The sequence below is a fragment of the Galleria mellonella genome, unplaced genomic scaffold, assembly GCF_026898425.1.
Source record: "Galleria mellonella isolate WM207_F2 unplaced genomic scaffold, CSIRO_AGI_GalMel_v1 utg40, whole genome shotgun sequence".
Lineage (NCBI taxonomy): Eukaryota > Metazoa > Arthropoda > Insecta > Lepidoptera > Pyralidae > Galleria > Galleria mellonella.
In genome coordinates this window covers 6,445,304-6,470,228 of record NW_026442094.1, presented here as the reverse complement: position 1 = coordinate 6,470,228, position 24,925 = coordinate 6,445,304, and the positions used below count along the sequence as shown (strand labels likewise).

At 34.4% G+C, this 24,925-nt stretch overlaps 1 protein-coding gene and 1 long non-coding RNA gene across 3 annotated transcripts; both read right to left on the bottom strand.

Annotated features, from left to right (window-relative positions):
• Positions 1-1,463: 1,463 nt before the first annotated feature.
• Positions 1,464-22,231, bottom strand: LOC128201334 (uncharacterized). Of its 2 annotated transcripts, none has more exons than XR_008253196.1 (3): positions 22,052-22,231; positions 20,780-20,949; positions 1,464-1,881 (listed from the first exon to the last, which is right to left on the bottom strand). It is a non-coding gene; the product is annotated as an uncharacterized LOC128201334 (long non-coding RNA). The 2 variants fall into 2 exon arrangements; XR_008253197.1 differs by lacking the exon at positions 1,464-1,881 and adding an exon at positions 10,432-10,522.
• LOC113520371 (transient receptor potential channel pyrexia-like) lies at positions 2,751-5,970 on the bottom strand. Its single transcript, XM_026905693.3, has one exon. The coding sequence runs from the start codon at positions 5,937-5,939 to the stop codon at positions 2,991-2,993; it is 2,949 nt and encodes a 982-aa protein (XP_026761494.2). The 5' UTR covers positions 5,940-5,970; the 3' UTR covers positions 2,751-2,990.
• Positions 22,232-24,925: the final 2,694 nt, after the last annotated feature.

The following is a 24,925-nucleotide window of genomic DNA, read 5'->3' as shown; positions in this document are numbered from 1 at the left end:
TGCCAAGGACTTTGGTACTACAATTGACGACAGGAACAAATTATTAAATCTTTAACCCATTGTTCAACCAAAACTCAAAAGCAACTAATAATAATGCCAGAATTAAATTACTCGAAAGCCCTGATTAAGAGTTTTTCTGAAAACTACTCAAAAAAATTAATCTCTTGAAAAACAAGGGCTTTCACTGTAAACTAAATATGCATATGGCCCAATCCGGCTTATGCCCAAAAATTATTCGCAGATTTTGTCACAGTGGGAAAAAAAACGCCATATATATAAACTATATATAATACTAATATATATAAACGATATCTTTGGAAAATACATTTTATATTCTGAGGAGATGAAAAACATCGCAGCTAAGAACATCTTGAAATTCCTAACACATACAAAAATCTGCAGCTAACTTTAAAAAAGTGCGATCACAGTTATCGTAGTATTACAGATTTATCTGCCTGATAAAGCCCAGCTTCCAATAATAATAATAACTCATTATTAGAAATATACCTTAATAGATCGACTTCCACGCAGTCTCACTCTGGAAGCCATTTCATTTAATATGATGGATTTGGCACTATAAGACAATAACCTGATTTCGTCTACACCCATCTTCATTAATACCTCGTCAGTATAAAGTGTAAGTGTATGCATTCCATTTTTATGTATTAAAAGTTATAGGAAGCAAACTCATACTTGTATTATATCTTATAATATATTTCTAAAATATACGTTATGTTGTAAAAAAAAATGTTCAACAAAGTTGCCAGTTCATTGCTCGATAGATATTTGGTCCTTCTCATTCCTAATACACAATCAGGTTAGATAGCTGTGTAATAGCATAATTGCAGTCGCTAAGAGTGCTAACATACTGCGCAGGAGTGGGCCACCTTGCGGCGGCGCTTTTGATGAAGGAACATTGGCGCGCGCGCATGCCGCGCAAGTAAAAACTGCATAAAAATTATAATAAATATTTTTTTTTAACTTTATCATAATTATAATTTTTTTTAACTTATTTAGAATTAAAAAACACGAACGGCCCATCTGGTGGAAAGTGACCGTCGCTTATAGACATGAATAGCAGCATGGGCATGTAATTCTTTTTATTAACTGTATTTCCTTATTTCTATGTAGCTATAAAAATATTCTTAATAGTTATTACTATTTAAATTTATATTTTTAAGACATTATCTCGTTTTCCCCGATTATTTCCATATTTTTCTTCAGGTAAAACATGGAAAGAAAATTCATAAACGTCGATTTGAGTATCTTAATTTTTTTTAATAGTACAATATGTGACTATGTCACTACACTGTCTTGAACGAATACAAGAACGACATGATCCATGAATGCTATCAACCACAAAGACAATGTTCTTATTTTCAACGGTAATTCATCTTTATTAGAAAGACAAACAGTTATATATTAACAGATATTTAGCCGTGTAGGTCCCGGCATAGAATAGATATTGCACAGAAGAAAAAAAAGAAAAAACCGATTTATATTTTCTTTTTATTAAAATTTCCTAAAATTAATCTTTCTGATAATTATAATGAGATCGAATGAAAAGTTCAATTAGATGATATTGCTGACGCTACCACAATACCTATAATGGCTGCATTACAATATAATTGTCGCTCGAATGCTTCGGTTGCAACTAGTACTTGGTCAATCATACAGTCAACTAAGATTGAGTGTATGGCGACTTAGAGGCGGGCCAGGTTTTTATGGTTGCATTAGATGGTGCATAATGCCTCCTAAGGCTTGCTTTACACTTATTTGCAAACAAGCATCAGATTGGACCGTGGTTGTTCGAAGATTCATCCAGGACCAGCTTTAACCTTCTTGGCATCCATCTCTGAGCTATTCTTTGAAAGCGCCTTCCTGACGAGGAAAAAAATAAATTAATAAAATTTCATGTAATTTTATTTATTTATTTACAGATTTTTAGAGATAACAACTATCAATATAGTTGTTATAACTTGAACACTACTAGAACAAATAATAATAAATAAATGTCCCATTCGTGTTTCTACCGTGAAGCAGTTGTGTTTGCATAGCTGTGTTTCGGATTGAAGGGTGGGATATGGCGTGAATTTACAGGGTACAGAGGAATAACATCTGAGTCCTCAGGAATGGCAACGCATGGGGGGTATCATGGGCGAAACAGTATACTTTGTTATGTCCATGGTACTGCTCATGTCTATAGACGACGGTTACCACTTTCCATCAGGTGGGCGTCAGTTTGTTTGCCATTCTAAGTTGTATAACTAAATGTACTAAGATATTATATCCTGTAATTTCACTGCCACATCTCATCCTTTTAATCGAAACACAGTCATGCAAACACAACTGCTTCACGGCAAACCTGACAAAGGTATCCAAACAAACATTTTTTGTACACTGCCAGTCACCCTATCTGTGTCAGTTACCCTCTGGTACCAATATCGATATTAATTTGAACCTAAACCGGTAAATTTATTGCTTAGTACAAAAAATTTCTTGGTAGGTGTAGGATGCATTAAAATATTTTTTCTATCAAAGATGGGCTTTTATAGATTAAAAAAAAATTCTTACCTATTTTATAATCATGTTTCCTATCATTAAAATTTTATATCGCAGACACGTGACATTGACCTACAAAGATCACTCTTGTTTGTATGTACTTACTCTAAAATTGAATTAACTTTATCGCACTATACATTGTTGAATTAATTATCGGTAACCTTATTATAAAAAAAGAAACACACATCGAAAAAAAACTAATATAATACAATTATATAACAAAAGATAATCAGAACATGCTTCATAGAACTAATAAAAGTAAGATAAATTATCGTTAAACTAAAGAAAAAACTTCTCGAATTATTACACTTTATATACCATTCTATGACGCATGAAGTGAGCAAATACTTTTTATCACATATCTTATAATACCCTGATGTACAAATTATTATTAGAACAGTTCTTCTGTAAATGCACAATGAAAAAAATCACTGGTACTTATGAACATCTAAGTTATTGTTTGTAAAAAACACAGGAGATTCAGGATTAAAAGTCGTAGCCACATGCCCTGCTCGATGGCCTAAATCCATATGTTTGAATATATTTTGAAGTAAATGCTGTTGCTCCATAAGTAGTGTATTCAAATGCCTTATTTCCTGATCAATTTTCTTCAAATTAAACGTCGTTTGATCAATTTTCTCTTGCATTCCTCTCAATTCTATATTCATGTTATGATCATTGTTTTGTGTCTCGTTTTTTAGTTTTGATGTGTTATATCTATTTTTATGTAAAATTTCCTTGACTGATCCACAGAATTTTACTTTATTCAATTGTGCTAACTCGTACGCTGCCATCATTATATCTGTCGGTAATCTGTTCTCACGAGGATTTAACGGTTTCACGCTCAATATTACTTTTCCAGCTTCAGGTGATACCAGAGCAGTTCTATATACGTACTTATGTAAACATTTAGGTAAGAGAGCACTAAACATTCCCATTTCAACAAATAATATTAGCTTGGTCTGTCTGACTAATTTCGACAATCCGGCAGTTTTCCTTAGACCTTGAATATCATGAACCGCAATACCGACAAGCAGATTCATCAAGATAATAGTGACAAACATGAGAAACAGGATGAAAATAATTTGCGATGATATTTCAAAGAGCAATGGTGGGTCATCCTTAAGTGGATCGTTGATTAATATACTTAAATTTAATTCTCCCACCATCATTGATACTATTGTTATAAAACCCATTAAGGGATTAGAGAACATTTCCTCGTTAGGAAATACTACACAAAAACAAATACTAAAACCTAACAGGAGGCAAATATAAGCCAAGAGTAATTTTAAAAATTCTGCTAATACTTTTTGGTACATAGCCACATAGTCGCCGAACATTGGAAGCTGCCCCATTAAGAGCATTAAATTTGTCCAAGCACCAAGCACAGCATATCCACCGACGTGGTTTTGCCAACTATAATCGTCGTTTATATTATACAATGAAAATACAGAAAGTAACACAAACCACTCCATTAAATTTTCAAATGTAGTGAAATATTGCTGGATGCTTGAGTAACCTGTAATACCAGTCAATTTACGAGCAATCTCAAATGCTGTGATTCCCATTAGCACCCATCTTTCAAATTTAATAGGATTATTACTTAACACGGCACCAAGTAATGACTGCTTCTGACAAAGCTCATTCGGTACTCCATACTTTTCTGAATGTTTACCTTTGCAGGCTTTTACGACAGTTGTTAGAACGTAGATCGATAGAAATGATACAAACAAAAAACAGAAAATAAGTCTGGCTAAGTAAAACTTTCTTATTTTTCGCCATTTCATAAACAAAAATGCAGAACATAGGGGATGCAGCAGAATGTTTTTCTGACCTTCATCAATTAAAATATTTAAATATGTAATTTCTCGAGGATATGAAAACTTAAGGAGTTTACCGAAATCAAATTCAATTTGTACTTCCTCATTAGCTTCTGTTTGTGGAGTGATTGAAATGCCATTATCTAAATTATGTCGTAAAATTGATAAAGATTTTGGAGTTTTTCGAGCAATCACACTTAAAGCTGTATGACCTTTCTTTGATTTAGACGTTACGTCAGCTCCTATAAAGAGTAGAATCTCCACACACTGTGTTACACCATCTATAGCAGCAAGATGCAAAGGAGAATAGCCATACACATCTTTTTTATTAACTTGTGCTCCACAACTAACCAACATATCAATGATATCGCAGGCACGATCTGAATGACTAACAGCAGCATGTAATGGTGTTCTCTTATCTGAATCTTCAACATTGGGATCTGCATTTCCGTCTCTCAGAAGAGCTTCCACACATTCTACACTAGAACATCTAGCAGCTAAATGAAGTGCAGTGAATCCTTTATGATTTAATGTATTTGCTTTCGCGCCTTCAGCCAATAAAAGTTCCACACATTCTGCATACCCTCGTGCCGCAGCTAAATGTAGAGCAGTACATTCCTTATCTCTTTGTTTAGTTAGTCCATTTACATTTATCTTAGTCTCTTTTAATAAATAAGCTAAACAACGTTGAGCTCCAAGTTCTGCGGCAAGGTGTAAGGCATTTTTTCCTCCAGAAGTAACATAACTTGGATCTACACCTTTTTCTATAAATAAATCCATGCATTCTACGGCATCAGATCTTACAGCACAATGAACGAGATTATCTTCACAGCCTGCTCTTTGAACAACTGCATGTAAGGAGGCACCATTTGCTATCAATATATCGGCAACTTCAACACAATTTCCAAATGCTGCACAATGTAGGGGAGCAAAGTATTTGGGAGTATAATTAGCATCCGCACCGCGTGACAGTAAGTAAAGAACTGCGCCTTTTGCAGCTGCAAACGATGCTAAATGTAAAGCTGCCAAACCAATAGGCTCTGAGAATTGAATTTCAGCACCAGCATCCAAAATAGCCGGTAATAAATCATCGCGTGCTAAAAACGCTATCCACAGTAATGCCAAATTGATGACCGCATCTGGAGCGGATGCGACATGTTCCTCTATATTTTCCGTTGTAACCAATCCACATTCTATATCATCAAACAGTCGTCCGGCTCCCAATAAAACGGCCTTTTCACATATTCCTCGACGGATTGTGTCTTCTGTAACTCTCGCTTCTATGTCGGGAGGAATGAAGTCAAAACTGTGGTACATATCTGGAGCATCCTCAGCGGGAGGTGAGGGTCCAACAAACAAATATTCTTTCGCTGCACCAATATCACGGGCAGTTTCCAGCAAATCGATGTTCCGCACATGTTTTGTGTATGTTGGATTCAATGGGAATTCTTCTGTAGTTCGAGAACTCATGCTACGTAAATAATGACTACGCATGGAGTTGCGCGTACTATGGGATGGTGTTTCCCAACCCATCTCGCGGTATCCAAAGTTGTCCATAGTTTGAACGTGACTGAGTGAGTAACTCTTCTCATACCGCTATCTTATCAGGTTTGTTTAACTGAAGCTGATACAGTAGAGATATTTACTCCTAAGATGATTTATTATGCTGTTTTTGCGCGTAATCATACATGTAATATTGTAACACAAATGCACTGAGAAACAACGCATAACTTTCTATTTAAATGAATATGATTTGTTTTTACATTTCTATGATTATACTATTTATTTTAAATAAAAAAAAGACAAGGAAAGGAATAATATAAAGTTATATATTTTCCTATTTTCATGAAATAAAAACTTTTCACGTGATTTCATTTAAATGATAACAATGTAATAGTATTTGTAAAATCAAACATCAAATATTGAATAATAAATTTAACGTTATCTTGTGCATACATAACTTATATTCTGTGATGTACACAAGACAGAAAAAACATTTTTTTATGTATTTAAAATACTAGTCTTTATCAGTCACATTAATAATATATTACTATTGTTGTTGATGTATTAATATCAACGTTTTCTTATTTATAGCACATAATGTTTATTGTTTATGGTAGACTATTGTGGAAATCAAATATGTCGATCCTAGAGCGAATGACCGTATATAAATGGTATTCGACATCTGTATAATACCATAGACATTCCAAAATACAGAATTTTTCATTTGACCTCACATTGCATAGGTTATTCCCAAGTAGGTATCGATTATGAAAACAATCTTCAAATAATCGAATTGTACTCATATTGAAAATGTTATTTACATTTCGCTTTCGCTTATAATTCGAGAATAATGTGATTGATTGTAGCTTTGTAACTTTTTATTATCTTTCTTTATATCAATACGAAGTTTGTGATAGTCATTGTATCTATTCATATTTTTTGTTGTAAACTGAACTTTTATTTGAAAAAAGCAACACAGCTGTTTCTTTTTTCAAATAAAAAAATTTCTTGCCCATTTTTCTCCGCTGAAATTATGTGTGTGTGTGTGTGTGTGTGTGTGTGTGTGTGTGGGTGCGTGCGTGCGTGCGTGCGTGCGTGCGTGTGTGTGTGTGTGAAAATGTGTTTGCCCTCCGCCATTTTTAATAAAAATTAAAATACCCTTAAAACAATTATCAAAGTCATACAAGAATATTGCACATATCGAAATAATTCAAGATTGTATTCCACATAAACAAAACTCTCCGAGAATTTTGTCTCTACAATTTCATGAACAAAATGTTTTCCTTAAAATTGCGACAAAAATATATAATCTAGCGACATTAGTATATTGCTTTCAATTATCTTGGTTCTAATTCTGATTCTACTTGTACATATTAATCGTATTAGGGTGTCACCCTCTGGTGTCAAATGTTTTAAGGCCTTTGTTAGACACTAGAACTTCACATTTTTTTATTAAACTTAGAATGGCAAACAAGCTAACGGCCCACCTGATGAAAAGTGGTGACCGTTGTCTATAGACGTGAACAGTATCATAGACATGACAGAGTAAACTGTGTCGCCCATGATACCCTTCATACGTTGCCTTTCCTAAGGACTAAGGTGTTATGCCTCTGTATCCTGTAAATTCACTGCCATATCCCTCTCTTCAAACCAAAACACAGCCACGCAAACACAGCTGCTTAATAGCATAAACACGAATGGAACAGAGACACGCAAGTAAACGACTTTTGTATAAAGTCTTCCTCTGCAGAATCACATGCCCTCTGAAGCCCGAAAGAAAATCCAAACATAAATCTAAAAATTCGGAGATTTAGTCAAAGGGCAACATTATGTTTTAGCTTGAATTAGATGTTGGAATTTCAGGATTACAATCACACAATATTATCAGTAAATTTGACATTTCAAATCTTAAGTAACTATTCAATAATGCTTGCAATTAAGCATACTTAAATAAAACATAATTTTATTTAGTTTTTTTTTTTTGTTAGCCAATACCAATGGCTTTATCCAGGATATGCTGAGTGACCGAGTTAAAGTAGCTTATATACTATACTATCCCATTTAGTAAGGATATACTATATTTCATTTTTTTAAAAGCTAAACTACTAAACCGATTTTGATAATATTTCTTTAAAACTAGTCTGAAAGTATATGAGATGAGACAAAAATTTTCCAAATCGGTTTGTAAATGACGAGGTTCAGAGGTAAGAAATAAAAAAAATGTATATAATCAAATAAAGGATCTTCTTCGTTTTTGAAAAAGTCAATATTCACATCTACGCGAGTTCAACTAGTAATAAACAGTGGAAAACGATAGAACTTGACACGGGAGGAACTGACTGCTCGCTCTTATCGCAATGGCCGTCAGGGTACGTCAACCTCGTCGCCGTACGACTATTTACACACTGTCTATTTCCAGATGTCACTAGTGATATGCGAGTCAGGCTGACTCGAATACCTACTAAGTACTCGGCTACTCGATTACTCAATATACAATATTCGAATACATGATACTCGAATACGTAACTACTTGTCATATTTGTTTTGATGGGTGAAAATGGTATAGTATGGTATGGCCTGCGCTAACGGGATACGCTGACGGAGCACCAGTGAAGGGTGATAGATGACAATGAAAACAGGCCAGTTAGCCCATCATGATGAATTCATCAGGAATTAACCATGAAATTTTCCAGGGAGAACCGTGAGGAGGTCGACCTGGTTGGGTATATTGCTAGCAATGGGATTCTCAGTCTTCATTACTAACAATCCCTTTTCCCCTTACTTGTCATATTCGATTTCAATTTAATTGTTTAATAATTACTAAAGTTCATTAATTAATATATATTGGGGGATTTAGCCAATAGTTGCCATGCTTAGCAGGCGAGTCGACAAACTCAGTTAAGCTTTGTTTAAAGAGGAACGTTGAAGGTGAAAATTAGTTACATAACTGAAAATTTATTATCTTCATTAAATTCAAAAATCGATTAGAAAATCGCTCGAGTTTGATGAAGTACTCGTCACTATTCGATCATTTTCCTTAATGAGAATCAAAATACTAACCAAGGTCGAATGAAAGAAATCCCTTTAAGGGATAAGTCCGCCTGTGTACATTTTCGTTACTACCTAATTAATATCAATATTAAAAGCGAATCTATAAAAGTATATATTATAAATAAATAAAATACCCGAATACCAAATTCATGTTTCGACACCCAGGAAGGCTTATCAGTAATGGGGATTAGCAGACTCATTGTTAATAATATAGCCTGTCAGATCGACCTACACGTGGTCTCCCTTGGAGACCATCATGATAAATTCTTGGTGAATTATATCCTGAAGGTCTGATTGGCTTGCCTTCATCATCAGTCATCGCTCACTGGCGCTCCGCTAAAAATTTCTCGACTCGGCACATCACTAGATATAACACGGTATAAGATATTTACTTTGTCAGTTGGACAGATCTTTATCACAAATAAAATTTACATTTATATAGCTGTACTCGCAACTTTGTTCACGTGATATGCATATTTAAAGTAGCAATCAAAACTATATGAAAAGATTAAATATTTAGAAATAATTATTTGTAATAGAATAGAATAGTGATAGAATCCGAAACGAGGATATCTGCAAAAGTACTTAAGTAACCGACATAGCTCGAAGGTCCTTGAGTGGCGATCCTATACAGGCAAACGCAGTGTAGGACGGCCCCCCACTAGATGAAGTGACCCGACCTCAAATTCATTGCAGGGAGTCAGTGGATGCAGGTGGCTCAGAACCGTTCCTTATGGATAATGGCTGAAGTGATGGTGACGATGATTCGTGTTGCGACCGTGATCTATACCCATTAGATATCTTTCACATTAACTCACCATTATCACGCTAGATGGCATGATACAGGAAATAATTACATGCAGAGATTTAAGATATAATTCACTTAATTGAACCATACCAGTGAGTATTCTCATGGCTAGTATAATATGCACGCACTAATTATTTTGCGGATAATTACAGAGATATTTACATTCAACGACTTTCTATCAATATGACGACTTCAAATAGTAGTTTCACATTACTTCCTAATGCTATGACACAGATAATATAATACTGTATTAGGCTATGACAACCAGCAAGCTAATATTTGATGTTTTGATGTATTGATTTAATTCTATTAAAATAAAATGGACTGTTTATGATACTTAAATAAATTTGCCTTCTCGGGAAACTCTTAGAGAACATTTAAAAGAAACAGGTAAACTTCTAAATTCAAATGAACATGTGTTATAGGCAGGGCACTAGGGCATTCTTTACTGATGCCCTGTCAATAATTACCGATAGCGCAAGCGGGGTTACCATTGCATTATCAGTTATTAAAAAAACAATGTTCTTCGATGTTTACAACGCCAATCGTATCGTGGTCGTCTCGTGAACTGAAAACGAACCTTTTAGACTTTCTACAATGTATTTCTAGTTCAAAGAACTGAATAGTTAGAGTGGTTATAAATTATCATAAATCAAATATTAGAAATATTTATTTATTTATGCTTTATTGTACACAAAAATTACATTGTTACAATTTATATTAAATGAATATGTACAACGGGCGAGCTTAACTCTGTACAACTTCTCTTCCAGCAAACCTTGAGTGGAAAGGAGCATTAATTACCAATAAATATTTTGTATAATAAATATTTTTAAACTTTTGCACTTGTGAGCCGTATGACGAAACTCTGATACGAATTGCAAATGTTAATTCAAACTTGAAGTTATACTGTGTAATCTATAGTAAAACAAATGTATACTAATATAAAAAAGAAAAGAGGTTTTAATCGTTTGTTTATTTGTATCTCTACTGAAGGATGATAGGTGGCGTTGAAAGCAGGTCTATGGTGACGAATTCCACAAGAATTAATCATGATGGTTTCCGGGGGGAACCCGGACCAGGCTTACCATGGAAAATAATCTTATTTATGGTGATTTTTCAACTGACTATAAAAAGAAGGAGGTTTATAATTCGGTTGTATTTTTTTAAGTTTATTACCTCATAACTCCGTCAGTCATAAACAGATTTGGAAAATAGCTTCTCTATCTAGGTCCCATAGAAAATTTATAAAATCGGTTCAATAGTTTAATTTTTAGACCAAAATAACTGGTTTTGTCATAATTGAAGTAATATATTTTTTTTTTTGTGTAGCTCAACCTTTAATTTTAAAGGGTCACAAGTAAAACGCGCAGACTAGACAATCTAATATTTTGTCTACTATAAAATAGCGCGAAAACAAATAGCAAAAGGTAAAACTCGATTATAATAATCAACAGCATTTTTTTTTTTTTTTTTAGTACGTTTGTTCCGTTTGGAACAGGCTAAGGTCGGAGACCATGCTGCCTAGTCTTCAAAAAGATAATTTGTCTGGAATTTTATTTTTCTAATGTCGCTTCAATTATTGTCATAATCTTCAATATTTCATTTGTCAAATCCGGTAAGTACATTTTCATAAATATCTTTTCTTGAGTTTTCTTAAACCAGTGGATTTATCAAATTAAAAATAAATAATTATAAAAAATCATTGTCTTGCAATTCAATAAAAGTATTCTTATAGCTCCTTGAATGTTGTAGTAATATAAGTGAAAATAGCTTTGAAACAAGAAGGAAATCTTAAGAGAAGCGGGATTGAGTGCGGGATATTTTCGGGTTTTTTGAAGATAATCCTAAGTTCGTCAAACATAATGTGTCTTTGAATGACAAATTCAGAGCAATCAAAAAAAAAAAGGTGATGTAGAGATTGGGCTGTATTTGAGTTACACCATGTGCATGATGGGGAAGCGATCATGCCCATTCGGTGCAGGTGTTCGTTGAAATGTCCGTGGCCGATTCGTAATCTACAAATATTGGTGTAAAATTTTCTGTTTGTGTCCTTTCCTTTGCAGAACCACGGTTTTCCAATACGCCAATTAATTTTGCGGTACCATTTGCCTTTAGTCTGTAATATTTGAGTCCAATGCTCCTCCCATTTAGTTGTAACGATTTTATGTATTCCAATACTACAATCTGAGTAACAAAGGGGTAAATCTTGAACACGAGCAGCACTTGAATTAATAATTTTAGCCAAAGTGTCTACTTGTTCATTCCCAAACACTCCAATATGTGAAGGGGTCCAGATGAAGATAATATCTTTTCCATATATAGTACAGAGATGATAATATTTATTACGAATTTCTTGAATTAAGTAGTTTGATGATGAAATGAATGTGTTATTTTTTAATGCCATAAGAACACTCATACTATCTGTAATTATAATCCATTTCGAATATAGTACCTGTTTTTCTATGTATTCTAATGCTAAAAATATAGCTTTTGCTTCTGCTGTGTAAATACTAGCCAAAGTTGAAATTTTATAACCGTGACCAAATCTATTTGACAAATCGTAAAAAGCCACTGAAGTGCTAAGTGCATTTTTGGAACCATCTGTATATATCTGCCTGTAGTCAATAAATTCTGATAAAGTCTCATACATATCGTGCTTTTCTTTTATGTCTTTACGTATAACAATTTTGATCTTACAGAACTTACTCTCATAAAGGCCATTATAACAAGGAAGTATCTTACTACTATAGATGTTATATTCATCTCGTAAATTCAAATCATTGACAATAGTTTTATTCAAAAACATAGAAATGGGGCAATTTAATAATTTGAGTATGAGTGGGTTATTGGAAACTGAAAAAACTTTGAAGAGAAATTTGAGTTTTAGGTATTCGAAACGAAGAAGGATAGGAGGCAAATTACATTCTACTTGCATTGAGATAATTGGAGAAGTATACATAGCACCTAAAATAAGTCTTAAATTCATATTTTGAATTTTTTCGTGTTTTTCTACTAATTTATGTTCTGAGGCATAACAAAAGAAAGCGTAATCAAAATTACTTCTAACAAGAGATTTGTAAAGTAAAAGGATAATTTTAGGATCAGCTCCCCAGTTACGACCAATTACAGATCTTATTATATTAGTGGCTCTTAAAGCACGATCTACTAAGCAATCAACGTATAGATCCCATTTTAAATTTTGATGAAAAATTACCCCCAGAAATTTAACGCTACAGTCTGTTGGAAGAGTTTGATTATTATATATAATATTCATTAATGGAACATATTTATGAACTTGATGAAAAACAACTACTTTACTTTTGGTTAAACTAATATCGAGGGAAAGAAGAGAAAAATATTTCTCAAGTCTTTTTAATGACTCATTTAACACTAATTGCATATCAATAATATTCTTTCCTTTTATATAAATTAATAAATCATCGGCAAATTGCAAGTTGTTCACACTGTTTCCTAAAATTGAATTAAGTTTATAGATATATAAAATATATAGTAGCGGGCTTAGAATACCACCTTGACATACTCCTTTAGAGCTTAACCTAGGTCCTATTAATTTACTATTTACTTTAACGTACACTTCTCTATTACTAAGAAAATTATAAATCCATTCGATAAGTTTCATTGGAAGAAATGAGGATAAAATCGAAGATAGAACTGTTAAATTTACATTGTTAAAAGCTCCTACGACATCTAAAAAAACAGATAGAACATATTCATCGTTATTCAAAGCAGTACTAAGGTCGACATAGAAGTTCGCTAAACTTTCGCGCGCTGAATATCCACGGCGAAAACCAAATTGATTCGATGGTAATATACTATTACTTTCAATAAAGAACTCTAAACGCTGTTTAATTAATTGTTCGAATAATTTGCCTGCACAGGACGTCAATGTTATAGGTCTATAGGAGTCGAAATTTGTAGGATCTTTACCGGGTTTAATTACTGGAATCAAACAATCCATTTTCCATTCTGGTGGGATAATACAGTCCTTCCATAAATCGTTAAAAATTTGTAAGAGTTTAGTAAGGTTTATTTTATTCAGCAATCGAAACATATTGTATGTTAAGCGATCAAGGCCACTAGCTGTATCTTTTCTAGATTTTACTGCACTGGATATTTCATCAATTGAGAATGGGTCAGTGAGAAATTTTGGGCATGAATTAACAGAATTAAACTGTTTGTCATCAAAAGGTGAGTGTACAAAATCAGGAGTATATTTGCGTAAAAAATCATTGACCCATGATATATCTTTAAAATGATTTTGACGATGTTTTGAATTTAGTTTTCTCATATTTTGCCAAACAGTGGAAATTGGTGTTAATCTATTAAATTTGGAACAAAATTCCTGCCACCCCTGTTGTCTTACTTGCTTAATTACTAACTTTTTAACAGCTTGAACTCTTTTAAAATTTATGTAATTATCGAGAGTTGGATTTTGTTTAAACCTAAGGTAAGCCGCTTTACTATCATTGACAGCTGTCGCACACCTGTTATTCCACCAAGGTACTGCAATATGTTTGTGCCTCTTTGAAGTATTTGCACCGCTATTTGATAAGTTCCTACGTGGAACGGAACGTTCCACAGCTGTCAAAATAATTTTACAGAACCTATTGTAATTGTTTAAGGGTTCATTGACATCATACTCGAAATCCAAAAGTAATCGATTAACAGTTTCAGAATAAAGATCCCAATTAACGAGACGTAGGTTTATACGATTTAACAAAAGTTTATTAACTTCATCTATAGGAGCATGTTGTTCACCTGACGGAGTTGATGAAGAGTTCTTTGTGTTTATTTTAGTAAAAGTCGGCAGGTGATAACTTCCTAACGGATCATCATGAACCGACCACTCGCATTTTAATGATATGGATGGGGATACCATAGTTAAATCAAGGCCATTGGGTCTCCAAATATGAGAGCCAACAGTAGTAACTTGCTTATCATTTAATAGTACCAAATTACATTCATCTAAACAATCAAGAATGTCTTTACCTCTTGTATTAGTGGAGGTACAACCCCACATAGTATGATGTGCATTTAAATCTCCAGATATGATAGTGGGTTTAGGAAGAGACTCCAAAAAGAACTTAAATTTGGCTTTAGTAAAACTAGGTGTACTATTGGTAGGACAGTAAATACTGGCAACTGAATACCAAGAATTATTAACTTCAATACTAATAGCTATAGTTTGCAAAGAATTGTCGAAAAAAGAGTGAAGTTTTTTATATCTAATACTATTATGTATAATAATCGCTACTCCATTGTGGTTATTACCACAATCATTTCGTTCTATACAATAATCTTTAATTTTTAATTTGTAATGTGGTTTTAGCCAAGTTTCTGAGATGAGAGCAATGTGAATATGATGTTCATTTAAAAATTGTGTAAAAATATGTCGATTGCTCAGTAGGCTCTGAGCGTTCCACTGTATGATAGTTAATTGGTCTCGATTGAATTTTGTGAAATAGGTCTATTACCAAAAGTATCATATAACACATTCAAAACACTTTTAGTGTTAATAGATGTGTTCTTTGTGTTATGTAGTGAAATAAGTTTGATTATGCTTTCTATTAAAAGTGATAAACTCTTGTTATCAGAATTTAGAATTGAAATTAGGTCTACATTTTTTTTAGGTTTGTTACCCAGTTTAGGAAATATTTCAGTGCTAAGTATATCTCCAAAAGAAGCAGGTCTGAATTTAGATCTATTTTCAGCAATTTTCTTTTGTTTAACAGGGCATTGCGGTGATACACTTGTGTGATTTCCATTGCAGTGTACACAAATAGCGTTTTCCATTCCAGTTGTACAAGTTTTATAATTATGCTCACCTTTGCAGATGCTGCAACGCTCAGAATTCTTACAGAATTTAGCTAAATGTCCATACCTCAAGCACCGGTAGCATTGTTTAACTGGTGGTATATATGGAGTGACATTGTGGCGCCAACCTCCAATATCCAGATATTCAGGTAATACAGATGCAGCAAAAGTAATTGTCACGGTTAGAGTTGGCTGTAACACATATCCATGAGTCAAGGTATTTTTTCTTAAAAGTCTTTTAATAGCAATAATTTTCTTAGAACTCGATATCATAGTATATATTTTTTTATTAGATATATTTGTAGGTACATTTCTAATAACGCCTGTAACTTCTGTTGAAGAAGCAGGAATACTGGCCTTAAAATGGTAGTCATTTAAAAAAGTTTTATTATTTAAAAAAGCATTGGCTAAGTCTGGCTTTTGAAAGTATACTCCGATTTTGAATTTATTTATAGATCTAAGATAAGTTACCCCTTTATTAAATCGTTTTAAACAGGAGGAGAGTGAGAGCAAGTCTCTGGATCCAATGGTTTTCTGACTATCTGAGGATTCTACAAAGACAACAAATTCTGTCCCAGGGGATTCCTCGGGATATCTTCTAATATAATCTGTGACGTAGTAAGGTTTATACTTATCGGCCTTATCAATTTCAGATTCTGAGTCAGTAGAAGTATCTTCCGAATATATATCCTTGTCATTACAAGGTTCATGGTCTACATCACCTGAATCGTCATCTTTTTTTTTTCCTTTTTCTACAACTGCGCTTCCCCATGAATGCTAATTATATTACTGTCGCTGAATTTAGTGAAAATATAATATTTTATTCAATAATAAGAATTGATAGAGATAGTTTTAATAAATTAATAAAAAAAATTTAAAAAACCCGCTTGTTCTTATTCGAGTTTCCCGCCTTTTTTTCATAATCAACAGCAATTGGATTGTCATCGCGCTAATGACAGCTGTCAAAGCCGTCATTCATGATACTGACATATTAAAAATATGGAATTTACGGCTCTGGCTTCCTGCTTCACAGTCATAGTCACTGCCATTGCGGGGCACTAAGATGACCCTCAAACTTTTACATATTACATAAAATATATTACAACACTATTATGTTTACTTTCTTAATCTATGCCACATAACATTTGCAAGGAATCAATGCCAAGGTTTAACCGATCGGACGGCGACGGTAATCAGCGACATTTAATCCGACATGTGTAGCCGACCGGGGAATCGAACCGACGGCCATGAGGGAACAACGTTGTGAGAGAGATTAAATATGGAAATATATAGACAAAGACTTTTAAAGTTGTTTATTGATTACTAGCTGTATCTCGTGGCTCTGCCTGCGTGAATCAGTACATTATTATCCTATGTTGTAAGTTAGAATATAATCTACCCGTGTACCAGATTTCATTCAAATCCGTTCAGTAGTTTTTGCGTGAAAGATTAACAAATATCCTTCCATCAATCCATTCATCGTTACAAATATTCGCATTTTTTTTATTAATAGGATGTTTAAATCAATTAAATATTTTCATACTGTCTTAACAAACTTTTCCTTGTTTAATTTTTTTTATTCACTTATTTCTAAGAAGAAATGTGAAAATTTGTGAAAATGTTTGTATTACAATATGACTGATGATTTTTGAAATGATATTTTATTGTATGATGAGATCATACAATAATACAGTAAATAAAATTTTAACCACATTTGATTAATCGATATCATTAAAATTCATCATTTTGTGCGTTTGTTTGTTTATGTAACCTTAAACTCCAGAACTGAACTCATATTAGTTGTTTACGTTTCCTTCGAGCTCCAATCGCATTAATCACTGCTATAGATAAATTTAGGCATAGATTATTATTTAAAAACAAAATAAACAATGACTAATTAATATTTACTACCTCCAACACGCGGTTTTGTCTACATTCGTGTTTCAACCGTAAAGCAGTTGTGTTTGCATGGCTATGTTTCGGTTTGAAGGGTGGGATATGGCAGGAATTTACAGGGTACAGAGAAATAACACCTGAGTCCTCAGGAATGAAGGAGGGTGAAACAGTATATTCTGTTACGTCCATGATACTGCTCATGTCTATAGGCGACGGTTACCACTTTCCATTAGGTGGGCCGTCAGCTTGTTCGTCATTAAATGTTGTATAAAAAAAAAAGTTAACGAAACGTCATCTTTTTGCAAATAATATATAATACAAACTGTATCAATACTTTTATTTTTTTGTCGGTTATGTAAACCGTTATATATGTATAAGTTTTAAATTATATATACTTGAGACTCCACTATGCTTAATTTAGAGCTAAATATTTATAAGTAAAACACTTGGAGGTTATACCTAAATATTTATAGCTAAGTATAGACTATGAGATAGTGTCCTAGATTCACACTGAGATACAAGTTTTAATAAAATGTTCCGAATTTAAATATAGACTAAAGTTATTATTAAGGACAAGGCACGAGTCATCATATCATATCAGATTAGTAGACGTAAAAGCTGATACGATGATGATGATCGAACTGCCCACCTGATGGAAAGTGGTAACCGTCGCCAATAAACATGAGCAGTACCATGGACAAAACAGAGTATACTGTTTCGCCCATGAGGGGTATCCATGCGTTGCCATTCCTGAGGACTCAGGTGTTATTCCTCCGTATCCAGTAAATTCACGCCATATCCCACCCTTCAAACCGAAACACAGCCAAGCAAACACAACTGCTTTACGGTTGAAACACGAATAGGACAGAGTTAGCCGAGCAATCGACTTTTGTACAAAGTCTCCCTCTGGTAAATAGATTTAGAATCAATAGATTAAGAATAATAGTACACAGATAGATATTTTGCTAACACTATTACGTTAGGCGTTTTTGACCAAATATAGTCGAAAATAATTGATTATGTAATAAATTATGTATTTTATCGAAAATTACGTATTTTTATAGTTTTCAGTACAAATTACATTATTGTAAATCAATAATTAAGATTATCATTACGATTTCATAGAATAAAGGCAATACAAAACATTGGCTACTAAAACTAATAATTTATAGCCTATACAGATTTGATATATGTACATATTAGTTACCATTAAAACGAATTTATCGATCCATTTATCTTCCTATAGGGACAGGAGCAAAAAATGGCGCATCCTGTCTATCCGGCAGGATTATTGTAATGAAATAAATCTTTTAAAACAGGTACGTACTTGTAGAAAATGAGGGCAGAAAATAAGAAATTAAAAATAAACTACGGGATCAGCAATTATCAGAAAGATATTTTTCACAAAAATAAACAATCTGAAATGACAATGGTCTAGTCATATAGCTATCGATATCATATAACTATCGATGGAGAAGAAAAATTCTTGAGTGGCGACCTCTTACGGGCAAACACAGTACAGGTCGACCCCTACTGGATGGGACGACGACTTGAAATGCATTGCAGGGAATTAGTGAATGCTGGTGGCTCAAGACCATTTGTTATGGCAATCTACGGGTATAGCAAATGTGGCAAAAACATGGTCCGTCTGATGGCAAGTTGCAATCGTTTCCTACGAACATTTGCAATACTAGAACCATCACTCGATGGCAATGTTTTAGCTGCCATAAACATTATAAATCACAGAACCTAGTAATACTGCATATCATTTATATATATTTCGTAATAATAATATATTTAGTAATATCTCCAAAGCCTAATTGCGGTTGCCAGTCCGCCTGCCAAGCGTGGCAACTACTGGCATCCTCCTCCCCCAAATGGAAGGCTTATGTTCAGGAGTAGATACTTAAAGGCTGATATGACGATAATGTTTTAAACATAACATACAAGCGGGTTGCTTGGTGGGAATTATTTTATGAATTAAATACTTGTTTGAATCGAAGCATTTGGCGTTCCATTGTTTCTGCCTAACCTAATGGGAGACAGGCGTGACAGATATGTATGTATGCATGTAAATACTTAATGTGAATATTAAGTAATAAGACTATTGCATGCTGGACCCGTATCATAAGATAGCTTTTATATGTATAAAAAGATAAACGTTTCTATATGTGTGAAATTTTAAACTACTATAATGCAGTTTTAAAACAATAAAGTCTAATATTGAGACAAAGACACCCTTCTGTGCTTACTTACTTACAGAGACGTTTATTCCACTACTTTATTTATATTACATAATATATAAGTTACTACGAATATAATGAAATAGTCCAATATTTCATTTACATATTTAGGAAACATACTTTCACTTGTAGAACTTTTACGCCCCCGTATTGCCCCTAGAGCTGGCCCTGTTTACACAGAGTTTTCTTATCTTAAAATATTAATTAAAATCAGCAAAACGCAGATGGCATAAACCCGACCGTCGCAGGCACTATATCATAGTCCTTAGCTTATCGATGAAACTGGCAACATTTTAATAGCTAATATATTTTTTTTTTCAATTATTTTGTTAGAAAATGATAATTAAATTAGATATAAATATCGGGACATCATTTAATTAGTATTTTATATGTAATATTCAAGTGAAATATTTATTTTTAAAGGAACTGGGCAACTAACAGCTTTTACAGTAAACAAACTATAGACTTACTCGTATATACATACTTAATTGTATAGCCAATAATGCCAAAATTGGGGACAGGATTAACAGGAATCAGTTTATCATCATCATCATCATCATCATCATCATCATCATCATCATCATATCATCCTTTAACTGATCACTGCTGAACATAAACCTCTCCTTTGGACGATTTGCAGATGGATTGGCAACCGCAGTCAGGCCTGGGAAAATGGATGGCCGGGAGTAATGGGGGCAAATGAGCACCATTATTAGCAATGTACCCTATCAGGTCGCCTCCACGTGGTTCCCCCTGGAAACCATCATGGCTAATTCTAGTTGAATTCGTCAGGATGGGCTAACAGACCTGGTTTCATCCAGCCGGCATCCCTCACCCTCCCTTAGTCGCCTCTTACGACACCCACGAGAAAGGAAGGGGTGGCCTATTCTATGCTAAAACCACACGCTTGTAATGTAAAACAATGGAATTGCTAAACATGCGTTTTTATGAATAACATAATACAGTTACAGTTAAGTTCAACGCTCGTCCGGTAAATAAGGAATGTAGCATACGGAAATATCATGTTTATAATAAATCAGGATGTTTGTAAACATTACCAATATCTGGCGCTGTAGTGAAATATGGCTCCTTTTCATCGCCCGTTTCGAAATGAGTCTCATCATCATCGTCATCACATTATCAGCCCGCTGTAATTCACTATACCAGGGTTTCTTAAACTTTTTGCAGTCACGGACCATTTTTACAACATAAACAATTCTACGGGTCCCTGTTAAAAAACATTTCAGTTAGTTCCTAAAAACTAGGGAAAAAAGTGTGTTCTATTATTATCCATTAAGAAAAAAGTCCTAAATAAATACAAAAGTTTGCGAGAATGGATTGATGTTTGTTACTCTTTCATGCAAAAATCACAGAACGTAATTGAATAAAGTTTTGCACACGAATAGCATACGACCCACCTGATGGAAAGTGGTAACCGTCGCCTATAGATATGAACAGTACCATGGACATAACAAAGTATACTGTTTCACCCATAATACGCTCTATACGTTGCTATTCCTGAGGACCCAGATGTTATTCCTCTGTACCCTGTAAATTCACTGCCATATCCCACTCTTCAAACCGAAACACAGGGAGAAAGGGATTGTTAGAAATGCGGATAACCAATCCTATTGCTAGCAATATACCCTGTCAGGTCGACCTCCACATTGTTCCCTCTGGAAACTATCGTGCTGAATTCCAGATATATTCATCACGATGGGCTAACTGACCTGCTTTTTCATTTTCGCCAATCATTCCTCACTAGTACTCCGCCAGCGTATACAGTTAGCTCAGGCGTCGGGGTTACCTAATCTCCCAATAAAAAAAGAACCGAAACAGCCATGCAAACAACTGCTTCATGGTAGAAACATGAATGGGACAGAGGTGCATACGCAAACGATTTTTGACAAAGTTTCAATGTTATAAATATTCTCCTTAATAAATAATAAAGTTATACTCTAGGCTAGTCCTCGTCACGAATTATCGTATCGCGGTTTAATGAATCACTATGAAATTTGGTATACACGTATTATAAGGAATGGAGAAAAATTTGGGTTGATTTACTTTTTATCTCGGTAAGTGAACATATCGCGGTCACGCGGACAATGTTGCGTGTAAAAACTAGTAATGTATAAAAAAAAACCACAATAACCGCGCGGGATTATCCGAGGCAAAGATATTTTTATACTTCAGAAGAAGTTTATTATTTTTAAAACTGACTTTGTTGTTTTGAAGCAGCGAGTCATTTTTTATTCTATTTTTAATTTATAAACGGTCGCTAAAACTGCATTTGTTTTCGACACGCGTAAAGGTTAAAATAAAACGATTACTTGAAATAAGAGCAGAGTTAACTCGCAAAGCACACGGCAAACATCAACATGCAAGGAGCAGAGTAAAAATATAAACAATCGATTGTAAATCGAGTTGCAATCGAGTCGACATTCCGTGCCGCTTTGTTCTAAAAGGAACTCGGCGTGCGTTATCGAAGGTATAAACTTATGATTGGTTAGTTATAAAATCTTACCATTATGTGCACGTGCCATGGAGTTTATTGAGTAACAAACTATAAAATTGGTGGAATATAAACATTCAAATATGGCGACGGCTTTAATTTCAGATGTATTCTTATGGCACTACAGTTATTGTGTTAAAAATTACACCGGTTCAATAACAACGAATTATCATCATTTCAGCCATTATTCATTCACTGTTGGACATAAGCCTCCCCCATAGACAGCCTCACTTTGCGTGTTCTACCGCTTATACAACGGATTGTGCTCAGAGGAATTATTCAATATGATGCCTGCGGCCACTTTCAATCATCGTACGGCTCGCCATCGACAGGGAGTTCACCCTCATACCTTACAGCCTAAATGGTCGCGTACAACGCGGTGTCAGAGATGTTTTCTCCCACGAACACTCAGGTTATGGAATGAGCTCCCTGCCGAGGTTTTCCCAAGAGACAGCATGGGGTTCTTCAAAAGGGGAAAAAGATGTTTTTTCAGGGTCGGCAACGCGTGCGTAATACCTCTGATATTGCAGGCGTTCATAGGCTACAGTAACCGCTTACCATTAGGTGGGCCGTATGCTTGTTTGCCACCTCAGTGGTATAAAAAAAAAATAAAGAATGGTCCTGAGCCACCTGCAATATTGCAATACCATATCTATATGTTGACCCAATAACGGATATATACTTAGATTAACAAACAAACTGACAGTCTACCTGACGGAAAATGGTGAACGTCACCCACAGCTATGAAGAGCATTGTAGATATCACAAAATGCGTTGTGAAGTCCCTGGTTCATATAAACACCTCATTCGTTGGTATTTTTAAGGACTATGATTTTACGTACCCTGACCAGACGGAAACTTTGTACAAAAGTCATTTGCTTGGGCACCTCTATCCCATTCGTATTTCTACCGTGAAGCAGTTGTGTTTGCATGGCTGTGTTTCGGTTTGAAGTGTAAGGGTATGATAGTGAACTTACAGGGTACAGAGGAATAACACCTGAGTCCTCAGGAATGGCAACGCATGGAGGGTATCATGGGCGAATCAGTATACTCTGTTATGTCCATGGTACTGCTCATGTCTATAGGTGACGGTTCCCATTTTCCATCAGGTAAGCCGTCAGCTTGTTTGCCACTCTAAACTACTCAATGATATTTTGAGCCAGTATCCGCAATTGGACGTATTTGCCTCCAACTTGCTGGAGTTTCGTCGAATGATCACAGAGTATTTGTGGTCAGACGTTTTTTGTTTGAGTTAAATCTTTTTATATTATTTTTTGTGTAATATTCCTTTTTATATGTTATTGTACTCATGCTTTCCTGGGTGAGCATATTGGAAGACTGTAAGGCTCACCCAGTGGATCTAATAAATAAATAAATAAATAAACCCTTGTTATTTTATTATCATATTCCACCTTCAAACACAGTCAAGCACAACTATTACACATCAGAAACATGTGTGGTGCAGAGGTGCTCAGGCAGACGACCTTCCTAGTCTCCCTTTGATCTATCAAATTTTGATGTCGACTGTACCTTCGTCTGATTTAAAGTTATTTACTCGACATACCGACGTCCTTACCACAGATTATATAACACCAGTACCTTAACGAACTACTTAAACCTGTTTTATAAATATACCAAGGTTACAGGGCAAATGAACTTCGGTGGAACAAATATTATGTAGTAACTTAATTCGCTCGAAGCCTACTTATTTCCTTTAGAAGTTATACAATCTATACATATCCTACGGCTTTGCTTGATTAGAATATCTTAAAATATACGATTTAATGGGGAAAAGGATTGATAGTAATGCCATATCAATATGCCCATATCGGGTCAACCTTCACGCGATTTTCCCTGGAAACTATCATAGTTCTCCCTATAGAATAGAATATATATTTGTATATAGTATTTTTTCATTCACTCATTCATATTGAATCTGTAAATGGGTCTTCTGCATAAAGAATGTTTGGCAGTAGTTGTCACGCTTGGCAGTCGTGTTGGCAATTGCAGTTAGGCTTTAGATGATGTTTTAAGAGGCACGAGATATTTGGTATCGACGGTAACTAATTGTAAGCAGAAATTTTGCCCCAATGATGCCAGCTTAACTTGATACAACATTTATATGTAACATATAGAGTTATGTTATCAAAATATGCCTTTTTGTTAAGAAATGCATAGATATATACAGAGGGAGACTTAATACAAAAGTCGATTGCTTGGGTACCTCTGTCCCATTCGTGTTTCAACCGTAAAGCAGTTGTGTTTGCATGGCTGTGTTTCGGTTTGAAAGGTGGGATATTGCGTGAATTTACAGGGTACAGAGGAATAACATCTGATTCCTCAGAAATGGCAACGCGTGGGGGGTATCAGGGGTGAAACAGTATACTCTGTTATGTGCATGGTACTGCTCATGTCTATAGGCGACGGTTACCACTTTCCATCAGGTGGGCCGTCAGCTTGTTTGCCATTCTAAGTTTCATAAAAAAATGTGAAGTCCTAGTGTCTAATAAAATCCTAAAAATTTCTGACACCAGAGGGTGACACCCTAATACGATTAATATGTACAAGTTGTATGAAAAAAAAAAGATATAACTTATTTACAATTATACAGGTACAGGTAATAAATGTATTAAATTCCCCCACTCAATTCAGTTTAAAATTAACAAATTACCATCAGATTAAGCATACTCTT

Bases quoted from the DNA above. Each gene is read 5' to 3' on its own strand.
- LOC113520371 (XM_026905693.3), bottom strand. From the start codon at position 5,939: ATGGACAACTTTGGATACCGCGAGATGGGTTGGGAAACACCATCCCAT.